This window comes from Podarcis bocagei (assembly GCF_964188305.1).
Source record: "Podarcis bocagei genome assembly, chromosome: 12".
In the NCBI taxonomy this organism is placed as follows: Eukaryota; Metazoa; Chordata; class Lepidosauria; order Squamata; family Lacertidae; genus Podarcis; species Podarcis bocagei.
This window is the reverse complement of record NC_138137.1, coordinates 6,702,584-6,721,777: the sequence shown is the minus strand read 5'-3', so window position 1 is coordinate 6,721,777 and position 19,194 is coordinate 6,702,584. Positions and strand designations below refer to the sequence as shown.

Below are 19,194 nucleotides of genomic sequence, written 5' to 3'. Positions count from 1 at the left end.
TGTTTCAATGCCTTCTGGTGTAAAGATATTGCATTAATGGTTTTGAGTACAGTGGTACCTCGGGTTACATACACTTCAGGTTACATACACTTTAGGTTACAGACTCCACTAACCCAGAAATAGTACCTCAGGCTAAGAACTTTGCTTCAGGATGAGAACAGAAATCGGGCTCCGGCGGCGCAGCAGCTGCAGGAGGCCCCATTAGCTAAAGTGGTGCTTCAGGTTGAGAACAGTTTCAGGTTAAGAACAGACCTCCGGAACGAATTAAGTACTTAACCCGAGGTACCACTGTATAATGAAGAATCATGTTATGATGTACTTATTTCATATTTTTTTATTATTAATTGTGTTACACTCTGCAAAATTCGTACACTTTTTTTGGTGTATCTGCAAGGAAAGGAACCCACTAACATATCACCAAATAGCACAGTACATAAAAAGTCAGCTCAAAATGTACATTCGTAAGGTTATGGGTCAGGAAAGAGGAACATATTTCAACTTTAGAGCAGCGTTAACAATTTCCCAGGGGACACATACCAGTGGTGAATGGAGGAAGAAACAAAGGTGGGCAGAAGTATGAATGGAAATACTGCATTACCTTTGTATAGTAGGGTAGTTTATACATACGCTCACAATTTTTCAGATAGGTGTCAGCTTATCATTTAAGTATAGTGGGGAAGGAATGGTTGTTGTTTAGTCGTTTAGTCGTGTCCGACTCTTTGTGACCCCATGGACCAGAGCACGCCAGGCACTCCTGTCTTCCACTGCCTCCCACAGTTTGGTCTTTTCATGCGGTGGCCAAAGTATTGGAGCCTCAGCTTCAGGATCTGTCCCTCCAGTGAGCACTCAGGGCTGATTTCCTTAAGAATGGATAGGTTTGATCTTCTTGCAGTCCATGGGACTCTCAAGAGTCTCTATTTGGAATCTTTTGCAAGACATTTTGAGAACCTCTTGGGGCCATAAAATAGCACACAGGCATTCTAAATAAATAATAAATAAGTTCACCCCTCTCCAAAAAGTGCTGCATTCAAGAACACTTAAAATAAATCTCTTTCTCTCTTTCTATATGCATGTGTGAGTGTGTGCATGAAACTCACAGCTTGAAATCCAGCCTTGCTGATTTCCCCCCACTACTCTCTTGAATGGGATGTGAGGAAATGTCCATCATGAAGCAGACAATCAAGTGCACACTGCTCTCCCCCCCCACTCTTGTTCTGTTATTTTATTAGCAGGGAGATGCCCCAGTAGTGGGAAGAGGGGGGACTTTGCTCCTGTCGCTTCACAGAATCAATTGTCTGCATTGTTTGCACATAGCTGATCTTCTTATGCTTCTTCCTTGTGGAACATGTTAATATGCACAACATGAAACATGACCTCTTCCAAAATGTATGCACTCCTGATCAAGTGATTGCATTGATGCCTCCCACCTCCACCATCCCCAAGATTATATAAAGAATGCTTTCTGGCAGCTTCATATCCCTGAATGACTCCACTGCATTGGAGAGCCAAGGTCAAGTGGAGCCATTCAGACACTGAACTGATTGTGAGAGTAGACCGTTATAGAACTGAAAGGCACATTCCCATGATTAATCTGTGTGACCTACACTGGCAAAGCCCTACGAATGCAAATTTAGATATATAAATCATCATAATTTGATTAAAGGGGAGGAAAACAGATGTGCAATGCTCTCTTAGAAATGGCACTATATTGTTTCTGGTTGAACCATGAATGCATGCCAAGTAAAGTCAGCAAAATATATTTTGATGAATGACAAAGAATGGAAAGCAAAATTTTATACCTCAGCAAGTAGTTTTTTGTCTCCCACAGCACTAGCCTTTTATCTAATGAATGGTAAATCAATAGAGTCAATACAACTGTACCTTGGTTTTCAAACAGCCTAGTTCTCAAATGTTTTGGCTCCCGAACGATCGAAACCCGGAAGTGACTGTTCCAGTTTTCGAACGTTATTTTGGAAGCCAAATGTCTGACAGGGCTTTTGCAGCTTCTGATTGGCTACAGCAGCTTCCTGCAGCCAATCGGAAGCTACAATTTGGTGTTTGAACATTTTGAAAGTCGAAAGGACTTCTGGAACGGATTCTGTTTGACTTCCAAGGTACGATGTACAGAGATCTTTGTAAAATGGCTATGGATCTTTGTAAAATGGCTATGGAGTCCAGCAGAAGTAAGCCTCGTTCAGACCTCTTTAAAAGGACCGGAGTGACCCCACGGGTTAGGGCACCGAGGGCTCATTTTATCGCCTACTGTGAAAGTCAGGGTTTCCACCGCCAAACGTTGCAGGGGGCAATTTGCTGGTGTTTGACGTCGATGTCGGGTTTGGGGCAAAACATTATTTCCAAGGGAAACAGCTGAGTAACATTGAACATAATACCTGGTCCCGCAGCTAGCTATTCCTAGCAGAATACATTCCTCTTCTTGTGCTTGTGTTATAGATATTTTTGTACCTGAAGAAAAAACAGAAAATGACGGACATTGTTCATTTTTTAAAAATAATGCAAGAGATGGGAGGCAGGAATCTTTACCGCGTACCTGAGGAATCTGTGATGAAAAGCAACTGTTTTCCATATTTTCATTTTTCTCTCCTTTCTTTTTTTCTTTTTCTTTCTTTGTCCTATATTCAGATTTCTCTGATGGCTTCAAGCACAGAAATTGGAGGTATGGGGGTTGCGCTGTCAGAGAAACCATGGAGCTTTCTGCAGTTACAATCTGTCTTGAAGGGCATAATTTGGACTGTGGTTTCCTCAAGCATCACCTGCCCCATTTGCACCCAAAGGATCCTGTGAACTGCAGTTTGTTAAGGGTGCTGAGAGTCGTTAGGTGGCGACAATTTCCTCTCACAGAGCTAGAGTTCCCAACAGGCAAAAATAGCCCTCTTTTAAACAGGCCTTTCACTGATTGACATGCAATGTTCTTTTAAAATGTGTCAGGGGGAATTATGGGGTTCTTTTTATTTTGATGACGTATCTTGTGTTTTTATATTGTGATTTTATGTGGTGGGTTTTTTCCCAAAAAATTTTTATTAAAGATTTATTAGTTTACAAAAACACGTACCCTGTCTCTTTTTTCAAGTTGTGTTTTCTACAGATCAGTTTCATTTGCTGTGAGACATTAGGGTGGCATATGATTTTATGTTGTGAACCGTCCTGAGGCCTGCAGGCGCAGGGCGGCATACAAATTTAATTAATGCGGGATTTAGTCCCAAGTAAACAGGTTTAGGCTTGGACTGTGCCTCTCCCTCTTGGAAGGAAACGCGCTTCGTTAGAAAAACAACAACCTTAAATGTCAGTTTCTAAACCTAGACTTGCGAAGATAGGGATAGAGCTTTCAAGGCCTTTTGAACTACGGCTCCCATCACCCCTCACCATTGGCCACGCTCACTAGGGCTGATGGGAGTTGGAGTCCAACAGCGCCAGGCCTGCCACGAAGTCGCAAAAACAGCTTCGCCTGAATGGCTAAACGCTCCCGTCCGTCATCCTCTGCACCCACCCTCTCCCTTCAGGCGGCGCGCGCTGTTTTATTCGGCATAGCGGGGAGGCGGAAAGGCGCATGCGTCCTCGGGGAAGTGCCCCTCCCCTCCGCCCACCGTCCCTTGAGAGTTTTAACCTCCGGCGTATTTCGGGCAGGGCGGAGCCGGCGCATGCGCGGCGCGCGCCCCGGCTGTGGCAGGCGCTGAAATTCAAAATTGGACGGCGGTTTGCCGCCGCGGAGGCTCAAAAGGGAGAGGCTGTTTCGGGAGCCAGACGCGGCGAGGGAGTTCGGCGGCGGAGATGGACCCCTTCACTGAGGTGAGCGGCGCCCGCGGAGGGAGGCCCGGGGGCGGGAAGGTAGCGGGGCGCCTCGTCCCCTCTCTCTGGGCGCCTCAGCTTTGCCGAGGGGTCTGGGAGAAGAGGGCCCGAGGCGGGCAGGGCATTCCTCTCCCTCCCGCTTGGCTTTAATTGGGCCCAGGTGGGGGGGGTCTTTTTTGGGGGGGGGTTGCTTTGAAGTCGCTTCGGGTTGCCCTGCCATCCTCGGATGGAGGGCGGAATAGAAAGCTCGTCATCATCTTCACCATAAAGTGATTAATAAACCAAATGTGATTAAGTGATTAATAAACCATGATTAATAATGTGATTAAGTGATTAATAAACCAAATGTGATTAATAAACCAAATGTTAGAAAGTGGATTTGATCTTGAAGGGAGGTATAGAAAGTATAATATAATAATATATAATATATACAGCGACTAACGTATTTAGTGAATAATAATGAATGTTGGAAAGTGGACTCCGTCCTGGCGGCCCTTCCTCGGGCTGCGATGCGTCCCTACTCGAGAGTAATAGCACTGGAGTCGTGGCAGCCCCTCTGAGTAAACCTAGCCAACGAGGCTGCCTTTCTGGGCTTGCAAGCCCCCTTGCGCTCAGTTGGGTTTCTCTCTCCGCCCCTTAGCTAGACTTCCCTTCCCGACCCCGGAAAGTTTTATTGGTTTTAATGCCAAATCTGTGTGCCTTTTGCCGTTCTGTGCCTGGCCTGGGGCGCGGGGGGCTTTTGGGACACGATATACGTCCCCCTCGGTTAAAGACAAAGTAATGCTTTTGAAACGAATCCCAGTTGTAAAGCTGAAAGTCGACCCCGCAGAAAGTGGCGCTTAGTCAGGGATCGCCCTTGCGGCTTAGAGGGTTTGAGGATCTGGTTACTCCTGGGTTTGAATCTGGTTTGAATCCCTGACCGTATTCCTTGCTCCGGGTCCTAATACAAAAGCCAGCAAAGGAAAAGGGCAAAGCAACATAATTCAAATAGCTAACTCCAAGCACGTTGATTTTCCACTTTCATTCTTTCCAAACTGCCTCTTGTCTCTTGCCGTGACTCAGAGGAGGGAAATGAGACTAATGGGTGTGGCATTTCCAAAGAGCTCTTCTTTTGGGCTCGTCAGAATGACTGCAGGAATACAGAAGCAAACGATGTCTCACTCTCACTTTTTCCTGAATTGTTCCAAGAGTTCACTTAAATGCTTCTAAAAGTAACTTAAACATTTGGAAAGTCGATGAGATTCTGGAACTACATAATCAAGCACAGCTTATTTTTAATGCTTATTTTTTAAAAAATGGTAATCATCTACTAGGTGTCAGGTAAAAATACATTTCTGTATTTTTATGGTGATATAAAAAAAACCTGTTGACCTTTAAACGTGTCACATTCGAATGTGGAATGAAATGATATTAGTGTCTGCATGCAGAGCATGAAAATTACTCTTTACCACTTAGTAGGGCCCAAAGTATACTAAGTGCTGAATGAATAAATAAAGGTAAGACTGTCTCTGTCCACAGGCTTTTAAACAGAAAGGAAGGTACTGATGCATTATGTTGTCTTTAATTTGAAACGGATCTTTACAGTGCAATACTGTGTTTACTCTAAAATAAGTCCCATGGAGCTTTGTGGGATTTACTTCAAGAAAGTTGTGCATAGGATTGACAGATCTCTAAAATGTCAAAACCTCTGAAATAAAGTCTGTATGGTAAGAAAACCACTTAAGAAATTTGAAACTTGCACAAATTCCTTGTGTTCTTTACTACTTCAAAGCTGCAGTCCTTCTGAAAGTAAGGCCAACAGAACACAGCACAACTTAACTCTGAGTAAATATGTGGAGCACTCTCAAGGTGCCCTCAGCAGCTCGGTGCTAACAGAATTTAAATTATATTTAAGCGGTCTTTCAGTTTACACAATGAGGGGTGTGTCAGAATCGGTTCTTGCTTCTGATGCTGCATTCAAACATTCAGTTTTTCTCCTTAATTGGAAGTGAAGGACTTGATGAGACTAGTTCTGAAGAGATCCCGTTTTCAAGTTCTGTTTATTAAACAACTTCAGTGTGCTATGTGCTGGAAATCTTCCAGCTGATCCACACCCTTCTTAGAGATGCAGTTGTACTTCTTTTTGAGTTCAGAGCAATCAAACCTGATTTGAATTGTTGATTTAAAATCGTTTGCAGTATTGGATGCTGTGCTAATCTTTAAAGCATCTGGAACTAGAAAAGGATATTTCACTAGTTTTACTTCATCTTTTTTTTTAATAACCATGCCAGTCTTCTGCCAAAAGTCCTCCTTCCAGTACAATGGAAAAGGCAGATTGCTTTGACAGGCAAGCTTTTATTAAAACTTATTGCCTCAAGGAAACCTTATGCTTTTCCCTGTGGAGTTCTCTGATGTGAAGGAAAACAACTCCCAACACATGGAAAAAGTATCTTGATTTCTGCATGCACCATGTCTTTCTTTACACTTTTGTATTAATGTAGAGAAGTAAAGCAGAATACTTTACACATTTGTAAGCTCTACTTTCTTGTACACATTTTGGAATAATAACTAAATAGTGTTTTTAATTAGCAGGAAACTATTAAAGTCAAATTCAAGAACTGGCTTATGGAGATGGGAATACTGCATTAGAAGATAGAAAAGTACATTTTTAATTTTTGAATTAATAGTTGGGTTTCATATTCTTCTTGCTTCCTTTGCCTTGGGCATCATCATAATCTACACTGAAGTCCAGTATTGCTTCTATCTACTTGGACCTGAATTCTCATAGCTTGGTTTGCATATTGTATTTAACTCTTAATATTGCAGTGTCAGCAGTTTTCAAATGAAAGCTTTTGACCTTGAATTTTTTCAAGCTCTGCTTCAGATGCCCAGTAACTCATAATCTATGTTCCTCCTTGAAATATGGCAATACAGTGGTATCTCGGGTTACATACGCTTCAGGTTACACACTCCGCTAATCCAGAAATAGTGCTTCAGGTTAAGAACTTTGCTTCAGGATAAGTACAGAAATCGGACTCCTGCGGCGGCGGCAGGAGGCCCCATTAGCTAAAGTGGTGCTTCAGGTTATGAACAGTTTCAGGTTAAGAACGGACCTTCGGAATGAATTAAGTACTTAACCCGAGGTACCACTGTAATGGCCTTTTTTCATATGGATTTGGTAAGGATTGTAAAGCAGTCTGCACACTGTGACTTTAATTCATGCTTGAAGATATAGTACAGTTGATGCATTCCACTTGTTTATAGGTCTCATTTAGAGTTTGTTAATAATGCACATTTGTGGATAGTTCCCATGATGGCTATTCTCTACAGCTGGAGGCAGTAATGCTTCGGAATACCAGTTGCTGGAAACTACAGGAGGGGAGAGTGTTCTTTTATTTGAATCCTGCTTGCAAGTTTCACACAGGTGTCTCACACTGTGAGAACAGGATACTGGACAAGATGGGCCATTGGCCTGCAGGCTATGTTCTTGTATATCTCTACGGTTCTCCAGATTAGCTGAGAATCGGTATGGGTGCGTGCAAAGATATATCCTATATGCCGCTTCTTTTCTGCCCTGTGTCCCAATTCAGCAGCAGGATGAGTGTGTTCAGGGGTGGAGGTGCTGGTGATAGAAAAGAGTTGGAGAAAGTTGTGCCCTTGCACGTATCACCATGGACAAACTTTGAATGGAAGAGAAGCAAAAAGGGAGCGTTTCTGCATCATATTCTGTCTTCAGTTCTACGCAGTGGCGAAGCTGCATGCTCTGGCACCGGGGATGGAGAGCAGACGGGGGCATGGCACCCGGTGCAGTGGGGGGCATGGCACGTGTCTGGAGGGTGGCTGTGATGGTACCCCCCTCCCCGATGGTGCCAGGGGCGTGGCACTCCCCCCAGCCTCCTGTTCCTCCCCCAGTGGTTCTACGCTCAATATGTTGGCCTACTTCTACATGAAGTGACTACATGGCTAGTCACTTAGACCAAATAATGCCACTGCTTCTAGGGTTCTAGCCTGCTGATTTTGGATATTCAGATCCCAGCAGTTTGGGCTCCACAAGCCACAGACACCTCCTGTGTTTTGTTATGATCATTAGTCAGCCGGGGGCACATATTAATGCACCCAGTATACCCCAAATAGGAAAATGGGGCTTTTTCAATAACTGCACCTAGCTTCTGGGACTTCTGAGGAAATAAAGAAATGAGCATTTTTGAGTGCTACTTTTATTTATGTAGGTTTCAAGTGATTCTGATTGATAATTGAATTTGTATTGACAACTGTCCTGAGGATAAGGTTGCTGAAGGTATAGAAAGTTGCATTTTTGTTCTAAGGATTTATACCACATCTTTCAATCAAATCATCTTCAAGACAGCTTACAAGCAACAGCTTACATTAACACAAACCTCCCCCTCCCCAAAAATGCATACTGCCCTTAGCTGATGGATAGGTCCAGATCATGCTTCCCTCCAGCTCTGCAGTCCCAGGGGAACTGGCACTTGGAACTGAGTGTCTTTTCTTGCAGGAAAGCAGATGCTTCTTAATTGGTCGGTGGATGGGTTGGTTTTCTCCTTGCTGTGATGTTCTTCCTGGGACACTAGTCCCGTAGTTGGCGGCAGAGGCCAGAGTTTCCCTTTGCTTCAGCTCTGCAGTTCCGGGCCAGTTTTATAGAGTTGAAAATTCCTAATAAATGACGTTTGATGTGTAATGACTAAAATAATTGGAAGTAATAGGCTGATGGATCCAAATGGAATGTGACTGGCAGGCTTCCCAGCTTTAAATTGCTATTGTTTAGCTATTGCATTGCAACATATTTGCTATTTAATCTCACATCTGGATAGTCTTCAACATGCAAGTAGACCAGCATTAAACAGTTAGAGCCACTATTTTACATTCCTAGTAATTTGAGAAAAACCCTTGCCTACAAGCTTGTCTTGCTTTCCTAAACTGGAAAATTCCTTCATTTTGCAAATACTTCCCCCTGCTGGTTGTACTTGTTCTGTATTTAATTCTTTCTGACCCAGTCTTCTACCAAATTTTAGATAACGTGCAGGACACACTCATTAAAAACAATAATATTCTGAAATGATATACAGCATAAAATAATGAGCTGGGTTTAAGAGCATGAGATTTGCCTTCGTCCACTCAGGTTTTTTGTGTGAATAAGAGCCACCTGCAACGGTGTCACTCAAAACACAACTAAGACATTCCACTTGGTTTATGCACTGAAACTACCTATCTCCTCCTTGGACCAAGAAAAAAAAAGCTTTTGTTTGTAGGAAGCTGCAGAAATTAACATGCTACTTGTTGACATCCCACTTTCATCAAGGAACTGATTGTATTAACAACCTGAAAGCAGTGCAGTCCCATTATCAACTTACCCATAATAATCTTTGTGTAATATTTAGAAACTTCTAGAGCGAACCCGTGCGAGGAGGGAAAATTTGCAGAAGAAGATGGCTGGGCGGCCCACAGCAGGAGTGCGGCCTACAACACAAACGAAAAGGAGCAGAGAACCTTTGTCAGAAGCTGGTAACCAACCGCTTCAGCCTAGCGAAGAAGGTATTTTTCACTTGCATGAGATTGTGATTATACTCAGGTGTACAGGGTTTTGTGTGTGCAAACTTGTAAAGTTACTTGCTCAGTTGTCTTGCTTCTCATTTAGTAGCTAAATGACATTGATATCTAGTAATAATAAACATTATGAAGTAATATCAAAGCTCATTTGGTTAATTATGGGGCTGCATTCTGGAACTAAAGTGTAACAAATACCATGTAGATTAATGCTGAACTATATCAGGCATTTTATAAACAAAACTGTCACATGTTTATTCATTTGTATCATAGTATTTATATACTACCAAATACAGTATTCAGAATTTCTAAGCAGACAGTTTGACTCATTAAATCATTTTTAAAGCAAGATAAAGGAGGAGGAGACAGTAATAACTGGAAATTGTCTGAGGAGAATAAAAGGAGGGTAAACTTTTGTTCTTGTCTGATAATTTTAAATTTCTTCTTAACTGACTGTTGTATTTACTGCAATTGTAGCTTTAGCCTAAAAGCCAACCCAGCTGATTCCCTTTCTCCCCCAAAACAGCTGCAGCAAAGGCGAGTACAAAGCCATCACCATCCAAAAGACGTTGTTCGGACAATGTGGATGTTCCACTTTCTAATTCAGAGAATAGGTATCCAATTAACTCTTCTTCAATGGACCATGCTGCTTCTGAAATGGCTCCTACCTCTCAGATTATTGCCCCGTCCATTGAGACTGAAGAACAGGATGTGAAATCTGAGCAAACTCCTGTTGCTTCAGTTAAAACACGCATGCAAAAGTTGGCTGAACAACGACGCTGCTGGGACAATGGTATGTTTGTATTGTTCATTATATGCATAGCTTAAAAAATCTCTGCAAAGACATAAGCAAGGGAAAGTTCAGTATGTCTTCATGCCATTGTGGTGTTTAAAAAGAGATACCTAATTGCAGGCATCCATACATCTAAATTTCATATGTGTAAAATGTTTTCCTTGGGTGGGGGAAGAAGTTGTTCTCTGGCTCAAGCTAGTTTGGCTTGCCTGCCCATAAGTAGCTATACTAGTCCCATACCATGAATCAGTGACTTGAAAGGAAAAGGAGCTGTCATTCCCAACTCATAAAAAAATTGTCTGATCGCCTCAAGGCGATTCTTACTTGATGCAGACAACTGTGAAAGTTTATCCCATACTTTTAGCACAGGTTAATCCTTGATTGTTACACAAACCTGCACTATGTCTGTTGTATTCAGTTTCATGGGATCCTCTGGTACATAGGTCAAATATGAAGTGTGAGTTCTCTCATGGTTCCCAACATCTTTGTCTCACTTGTTGGGAGGGCAAAAAGAACAAAGTAGCCTTTCTCCCCTGTGGGTTCTTGTAATATTCCACAGGTGATGGCTATAGAAATGTTTAGTAGTAGTTGGGCAATCTGGCTTGCTTCATAACATTTTTTATCTTATTTGGTATTTTTTTTTTTAGTAAGAATTGCTTTAATAGTCACGTGTCATATAGTTTCATAACTCTGCTTCTCTGTATTCTTAATTTTCAGATGTGTCTGAAAGTTCTTGTGTTTCTCCTATTGAATCAAACAAATGCGTCATTTCCCCACCCAAACAACTTCCCCTTACAACTGGTACCCCAATAGGTCGAAGAGGCCGTTTAGCTAACCTTGCTGCTACAATTGGCTCCTGGGAAAATGACCTAAGTCATCCATCTGCAAGGCAAAACAATACACAAGAACAGCCTGGTACGACTTGTTTATCCAAATTGTCCACTACTAGTGGAGCATCTGCTAGAATCAATAGCGACAGTGTGAAGCAGGATGCTGCATCCTGTTTGCAAAGGGCTGTTGAGCCATCTGTGAATAAGTCTGCAAACTCTGAGATATTGGTAAGTGATCATATTTAATCTGATGTTTATTTCTATCATAGTGGAGAGACTGACAATATGAAGCCTTGCAACCCTTCCTAGAGAATTGGCCCCATTGAAAACAGTTTACTTTAGGAGTTGGCATATTTAAGCTGGTGCTATAGAAGTGGCAGAAAGGAAATACGAGTTTGTAGAGTGCAATCCTTAACAGACATCAAAATGTAAGAAAATCCTAATCTGAGTCAGGCTTTGGGGAATTTGTGAACAATTGTAACATGTTTTAAAAGATAAACTAGGTTGAAAAGTCTAGTGTCAATTATAAAATCATATTTAAGCATACTACACCAGGTAGTTACTTATTGAGATCCTCTTGTAAATGGCAAGTATTAAGGAATGCACATAAAGATATTACAGAGACAATGTAAACTTCTGATGCCTGTTGCAAATGGCTGTTTTAGCTGTGTTAGTGAAAACAGCAGTGGAGGAGATGGAAGCATTTGTTTAGCTATCCTAGTAGACTAATTTAGAGCAGCAACTCCACAATTGCTAGTGCTGCATCTGGGAAATCCATTGGCAACATTAAAAAATTAGGTGGATAATAATCTTTGCTGTATTTCTGAGCTGGGAGTGACAACTAACTGTTCTCTCTAATCCCCTTTCAGGGAACTAATAATTCCATAGCAAAATCTTCAGGAACAACTAGCAACCATTCTAAGGAGACTGAGGTACCAAAACGACTGCTGCAGGAAAAGGCCAACCTTAAACCACCATTGAAATCTGCATTATCTCAGCCACTTTCTGCCAAAGAGGAGCGACTCAAGGGAACACATGTACAATTTGATTCTAAGGATAAACCAGCCACACCAGGTGAAGGGTTGCACCATTATTTAAAGCAGCATATGCTGTAGAGATTTTAACCAGAATTTTGTATAGAAAATGATTTCTGCAATTAGCTGATGTAAGTGATATGGCCATGTCGGAGTGAAATTTGAACGGTTTAAGCATACCTGGAATATACTGTGTGCAAAGTTTTAGCTAAGTCATGAGAAAAAATATATATTAATGTTTTTTGTAATTTCACAATTTATAAGTTGTATTAAAGAACTGCAAAAATGAGCTTTAAATAAACAGCTCCTCCGTCTGCATATATGTTAATTGGTAGTGAGTAAGGTTTCGTGTAGTTCTACACATGAATTGATGGCAACTTAAGAGATGACTTGTTGAAATCTACTCAAATGTATTGGTACCATGTAGCCTCCATGCTACTGTGTCAGACCCCTTAATTTCTCTATCTCCACCTATTCTGATCTAGTTCATGTTTATTTAGAAGCAATTCCTGGTGTGTTAATTTGAACATACTTTGGGGTAATGCCTTTTGATTTGGGATCGCTTTAAATTCTTTTATTTTACTGTGCTGGAAGACCTCTTTGTCATAAGAATTAAGACTTATTTAAAAGGTTCCATTTTTTTATTGGAGACGAAGAATAATTATCTGAGCATTATTCAAAACTAGTTTCACACAGTTACATCAGCCTGTGCAATTAGGTTTCTGCCAAGATATAAGAGTGTCTGGATTCTGCATGGTGGTATTTGATATTGGGCTGCAGCTTTTAAGAAAATTTTGTGCATTTCCAGATGATAAGTTTTAAAAATGTTAAGCAGCTTAGTATTTTCTACAATAAATCTGCTTTCTCACTTGGTTATGGATGTCTGACCTTCTGATCTAAATTGGATGAAACTAACTCTTGTTGAACCATGGGTGACAGCTTGAAAGCACTTCTGTTAATGCTTTGGAAAGCTCATCTGTTAGGGATTCCAGAGACCTAGATTGAGAATTTGTGTACCTTACCTCAGTTGCAAAATTAGGGTCTTTTGTATTAAAAGTTTTTGGGATGGATAGAAAGGGCTGTAGACAACCCTAGTCCCACTCAGAGTAGACCCATTAAAAATAATGGACATGATTAACTTCAGACCATTAATTTCAATGGGGTTATGAGTGCAACTTAGTTGGATACTGCTGCAGAATGATGCTTATGTGAATAATTATAGCTTTTTGAGAAGTACTTATGCTTAACTGCCCCAATTCTCATCAGAACATGTTTAGATATGGAATCTAGTATAGTTGTATAACTGTATGAAGAAGAAAAGAATAATGCTGCACTTCAGTGTTACTTCTAAATAATGAAGAACCTAACTTGTTAATGAAAAAAAATCCATTGTTCTTCTAGGAGGATCAGGGATTAAGCCTTTTCTGGAACGTTTTGGAGAGCATTGCCAGGAGCGTAGTACACAAAGTCCTGTTATCACTGGAGGACACAGGACTCCCATTATCACTCCAAATACAAAGACAATCCAAGAAAGACTCTTCAGACAGAATGAAGTATCCTCTACTGCTAGTTTAGCACAGCAGCTCAAACAGGTATGAGTTTCTACTTGTCTGTAAGAACATGGAATGATTAGACTTGAATATTAGACATCTGTTGGAGATATAGTGCATAAGCTGAGACTGCATCCACTTTTGTCTTGAATGTTTTCAGGAACGTGAAAAAGAACTTGCATGCATCAGAGGCCGCTTTGACAGGGGCAACTTGTGGAGCGCTGAAAGAAAAGAGAACTCCAAGAAAAAACGCCTAGAAACAAAATCGGTAACATATTGAAACTTGTTGGAAGGGAACCTGTAAGAATGCTTTAGGTTATTTATTATTAAATTTCTTTCTAAATCACTATTCATCCAAAGATCAAAAATATACAGTAAAAATCCCCCGAAATATTGCACATAATAACAGGTAATATTGAATACAACTAAACTAATTGGACACCAGTCGAATATACCCTGATGACTTGACTTAAAGGCCTGAATTATCTTACTTTTCTAGGAGAGTTTGGTTCAGGTTAACTCAAAGCACCTTCCCAATTCTGATGACAACTCAAAGGTAGCCGAAGAAAAGGCTGTAGAGATAGCCGTAGAAGGCATAACTTCTGGTAAGAATGCTCCATGATAAAACTACTCCATGGTAAAATTATCTAAACGTGAAAGAATAAGTCTAAAACATGACTAGTAAATTGTTTGATAGAAGCCTAATTTATGCTTCAAAGTGCCAATAACTTCCCTTACGGCGGGTGGAAGGTGTATGGCACTCCATATGCTGTTGGACTCCATTTGCTTGCCTCTGTCAGATTACAGGAGTCATTGTTCAGCATTACCTAGACAGCTGCAACTTTTCCACTACTACTGTAAATGCCATGTGAGACATACATTTGCCCCCATCTATCCTCTCCCTGGGTAGAAAATAGCGCCCTGGCCTGGGTGATTGGATAATTGTGATTTCAATCCCTGGGACTTGGAACTTTCCAAATTCAGTATGAAAATGACATAAGGGAAAGTTGGGAAGGGCGTGTGTGTGTTCACTATATTGTCTATTATCTCCAATATTTATATGAATTACTAAGAATTGTAAGGCGTGCCTCTTAGAACTTTAGATAGAAATGTCAGATTAATAGGACTACTACATATTGCTCCCTGAGGAGCGAGAGTTCTCATCAGCAAGTAGATGCTGGGTGTCTCAAAGTCTAGCCTAGTACACGTCCATTGTAAAATGGCCTAACATAGATTAGTTATGAACTTTATTTAATAACTGCTTGCTCTACTTAAGTAACTTGTTCCTTGAAATTTACAGGTGCTTCAGAACATGAAAAGACAGAAGAGCTCAGTCCTTTGAAAATCTTTTCACCACAGACTCCTGTAAAAACACTTTCCAACTCAAACCTTGAGCAACTTCCTAAGGAACAGAAAGGTTTGTATTTCCTAATTCTTTATACTAAATTTGTCTAGTTATCTAGGCTGTGTGCTTCAAAGGTTGTCTGGCTTAGCCCTAAACCACTGATGGTCTTTAACATGCAGCTAGGCTCCTTGATAGGGACGCGGGTGGTGCTGTGGGTAAAACCTCAGTGCCTAGGACTTGCTGATCGCATGGTCGGCGGTTCGAATCTCTGCGGCGGGGTGAGCTCCCGTCGTTCGGTCCCAGCTCCTGCCCACCTAGCAGTTCGAAAGCACTCTTAAGTGCAAGTAGATAAATAGGGACCGCTTTATAGCAGGAAGGTAAACGGCATTTCCGTGTGCTGCGCTGGTGCTGGCTCGCCAGCTGCAGCTTCGTCACGCTGGCCACGTGACCCGGAAGTGTCTTCGGACGGCGCTGGCTCACGGCCTCTAGAGCGAGATGAGCACGCAACCCTAGAGTCGGACACGACTGGCCCGCACGGGCAGGGGTACCTTTACCTTTACCTTAGGCTCCTTGATAGTGATTGGAAAATATTACGTGGTGACAATGCATGTCTGGAAAACTGCCTTGGTCAGACCACACCTGGAGTTCTGTATCTAGTTCTGGGTACTGCAATTTAAGAATGCGTTTGAGCTGGAAGGTGTGCAGAGAATGGGGACAAGGATGATCAAGGGTCTGGAAACCAAGCCTTATGAGGAACAGTTGAGGGAGTTGGATATGTGTGGCCTGGAAAAGAGACTGAGATATAGATTTAAGGGCTGTCTTATGCAAGATAGAGGAAGCTTGTTTTCTCCTTCCCAGAAGGGTAGACTCAAACCAATGGATTCAAGTTATAAGAAAGGCGATTCTGACTAAACATCAGGAATAAAGTTCTGACAGTAAGCGCTGTTTGATTGTGGAACAGACTCCCATGAGAGGTGGTGGACCTTCCTTGGAGGTTTTTAGGCAGAGGTTGGATGAACATCTGTTCTGAATTCTTGAGCTGCGATTCCAGCATTGCAGAGGGTTGGGCTAGATAACCCTTGGGGTCCCTACTATCTTTACAATTCTATGCTTCTATAAGTTTATATCACACTCTTCGTGGGGGAGGGCAAATAAAAACAAAACTTGAGTCACTAGACCTGTTTTTAGTATTTGTGTGAAGAAAGGCACCTTGTCTTATCAAAGAAGGAAAGTTAGGGGGGAAAGGCTGTCAGCATTGAGTGTCAATAGGGGTCCTCCATAATTGAACAAACAGATGGGATTTGGCCTGGTCTGGATGGAGTTACATTCCGTCTTTAGCTATTACTGTTGCTTGAGGGTCAAGTGGCCTTGGTGGCATGGAGTACTGTCCATCAGCTTAGAGGGCCAGCTGTGCCTTTTATCTGGATGGGTACATCCTAACTTCTGTTGTGTAGAGCTTGTTGCGGCAAGCTCTAGATGTGATTACTGCAATATGTTACATGTGGGACAATCTCTAAAGATGCCATGGAAAGTTCCGCTGGTGCAGAATTTGACAGTCAAATTGTTGACCTGTGCGGGATGGTCTGAATATATAATGCCAATTCTGGAACAACTGCACTGGCTGCTATTTGAGGCTCAATTCAAAATGCCCGCTTGACCTATAAAGGCTTGTGTAGCTTAGGTATTCCCCAAGGACTGTCTCTCCCCACATGAACTGGCCTGGACCCCGCAGTTGTCATCTGAGGCCCTTCTTTGGTCTGGAGGATGGTGGTACAAGAACAATGGTGCCTTGCCATCCTGCTCATGCAATGCTCTCCCCCAGGGAGGCATGCCTGGTGCCGCATTTATTTGTAGGAACCTGGCTGAACCTTTCCTCTTTACCCAGGCTTTTGGCCCTTAAGTTGAAGGGCTTCAGATATTTGTGGCCTTTTTTGTGGGCATGAGGCCACTAAGACCTAGATAGGTTTTTAGACTTCGTTGCCTGTGTTTGTTTCCATTGGTTTGAATGCAAGCTACTTTAGGACAGTAACTATCATATATAATAATAGTAACAACAGTCTTCTGGTCCCTCCTGTCCCTTGTTAATATGTGGAGGCTTCTGTTTACCTTTTTAAAAAAATTAAAGTTAAGACTTTGTGTGTTTTACTTTCCAGACAAAGAGCCCGAGACTGAAGCGAATGACGAAATGAATAGTTCACAGGTGATAAGTGACATCTTTGATGAAGTTCTTCAAGAGGATGGGCCTGACATAGAGAAACTTAAAAAAGAGATGAGTATGACCTTGGAAGCTGATTGTGAGGATGAACAGGAGCCGCTGAATATTTCCTCAATGTCCCTCCTAACACCTTTAACAGAGTCTGTTGCTGTTGCAAGTCCAGAGGTAAGAACAGATGCTTAATTTAATGTGTATGTCCAGGTTGTCATAGACTCAAATTCTAGAAAATGAGGAAAACACACCTTCAAACTTGTAATTCTCAGTTTGATATTAAAATCCAATTCTCAACATTATAGTGTATTTCTTTGAATTTTAATTACACATAGAATGATCAAAGATCTATGTCTCTTCCAGGTTTTTGCATCCCCATGTAAATTGGTTGATGAGGCGAGCAATACAAGTGATGATAGTCCAAAGTCTAACAAGTTTCAAAGAACATCTGTCTGCAGAACTGAATCTGGAAGCAGCATTGGGTCCTTGTCAGAGGAGCGTAATCTGTATAGGTAACTTGGCTAAGTGTTCTATTCGGCCTCTTAAATTTTAGTACAATGCAGAGAGAAGACTAAAACAGCTAAGCCAAGTGTGGGAAACCTTTTTCAGCCTGAGGGCTACATACACTTCTGGGAAACCTTATGCAGAGGGCTGGATTCAGATGTCAGTGGTGGGAGATGAAAGAGCCAGCAATTGTACTTGTGGCTTATGGAGAGTCTTGGGAACCAGATAGAGAAGCCCCTAGGCCTGATATTCCCCACGCTTGATTTAAGGCTAATCTAGATTTCTTTCTGGAAAATGGCCTCATGGGAAAAGTAGAAGGGCAGCACTTTGGCACTTCCTGAAACATTGACCTAGCCATCATTGTGTCTTTGAAGAAATCCACATTGCTATAATCTTCCCAAGGACGGTCCTAAAAGCTGGTTGTGCCTCTATCTCAATTTGGTCAGGATGAGTCAATCTCTGTTGTAAACCCTTTCTTGCCTCTGCACTTTCTTAATTTGGTCAAATACTTTGCTCTGTATCTTTCTAAAACTGAACTTTTCTTTTGAAGTATCGATGCCTATCGATCACAGCGATTTAAAGAAGTAGATCGTCCTTCAATAAAGCAAGTGATCGTTCGTAAAGAAGATGTTTCTTCCAGGCTCGAGGAGAAAAGGAATGGAACGTCTGATCAAATTAACATCAAACGCAAATTACAGGTGCTTAGAATGCTGCCTTCCAATCCTAGAGAACTGATTTTTTATTCTATCCATTTAATTTTTCCTACAAGGATTATAAACTGCCAACATACATACTTTAGGAGTAAAAATGAAGTTACCTGGGGCCACTAGCAGTTTGGATTTCAGCATAGTTTTTGAATGCCAGGTTAGAATTAACTATGGCTAATAGTCCATGGTTGAGAGAATTTACTCTTAAGGAGGAAGTGTATAATCCTGCAGTCCAATCCTGTAACTGGATAACATGAGCAGAGCTATGTCTGCACCAGCCTAAATTGCTGATGAGAAACTTCAGGGTGGATTCGTTTCCAAAGAAACTGAAGGAAATGTGACAAAATAATGGTCTGAGGTTTTACTAAGTCTGCTTATCTGGCTACATGTTTAGGAGCTGAATAATGAGATCAATCTGCAACAAACAGTAATACATCAAGCCAGCCAAGCTCTAAACTGTTGTATTGATGAGGAACATGGGAAGGGCTCACAAGAAGAAGCAGAAGCTGAGAGACTACTTCTCATTGCAAGTATGGTGGTTCTTTAAAGATGGCTTTCTATGTAAATAACATAACAGGCTTTATTGCCCCAAAGTGGTGCCTCGCAAGACCAAAAGAATCCGTTCTGTGATTCTCTTCGTCTAGCGGTTTTTTCGTCTTGCGAAGCAAGCCCATTGAAGGATTAGCGCTTTTAGCGGCTTATCTGCTGATCGGATCAGCCGATAAGCGGCTTAGCGGCTTAGAAAAAGGGGGGGGGACCAGCAGGAACTTGCAAGACATTGTCGTCTTGCGAAGCAAGCCCATAGGAAATTCGTTTTGCGAAGCACCTCCAAAACGGAAAATTCTTTCGTCTAGCGAGTTTTCCGTCTTGCGAGGCA

The 19,194-nt window shown here is 41.7% G+C and overlaps 1 protein-coding gene across 2 annotated transcripts in view; it reads left to right on the top strand.

Moving 5' to 3' along the window:
- Positions 1-3,653: 3,653 nt before the first annotated feature.
- Positions 3,654-19,194, top strand: part of ANLN (anillin, actin binding protein) — a 32,602-nt gene continuing 17,061 nt past the window's right edge. For both annotated transcript variants that reach the window (XM_081165104.1, XM_081165103.1), the window contains exons 1-13: positions 3,654-3,804; positions 9,183-9,336; positions 9,875-10,141; positions 10,859-11,199; positions 11,841-12,045; positions 13,407-13,597; positions 13,716-13,823; positions 14,055-14,160; positions 14,856-14,972; positions 17,054-17,280; positions 17,470-17,618; positions 18,161-18,308; positions 18,712-18,847. In XM_081165104.1, coding sequence (XP_081021230.1) covers positions 3,787-3,804; positions 9,183-9,336; positions 9,875-10,141; positions 10,859-11,199; positions 11,841-12,045; positions 13,407-13,597; positions 13,716-13,823; positions 14,055-14,160; positions 14,856-14,972; positions 17,054-17,280; positions 17,470-17,618; positions 18,161-18,308; positions 18,712-18,847 — 2,167 coding nt within the window. In that variant the 5' untranslated portion in view covers positions 3,654-3,786. The remainder of the gene's footprint in view (positions 3,805-9,182; positions 9,337-9,874; positions 10,142-10,858; positions 11,200-11,840; positions 12,046-13,406; positions 13,598-13,715; positions 13,824-14,054; positions 14,161-14,855; positions 14,973-17,053; positions 17,281-17,469; positions 17,619-18,160; positions 18,309-18,711; positions 18,848-19,194) is intronic.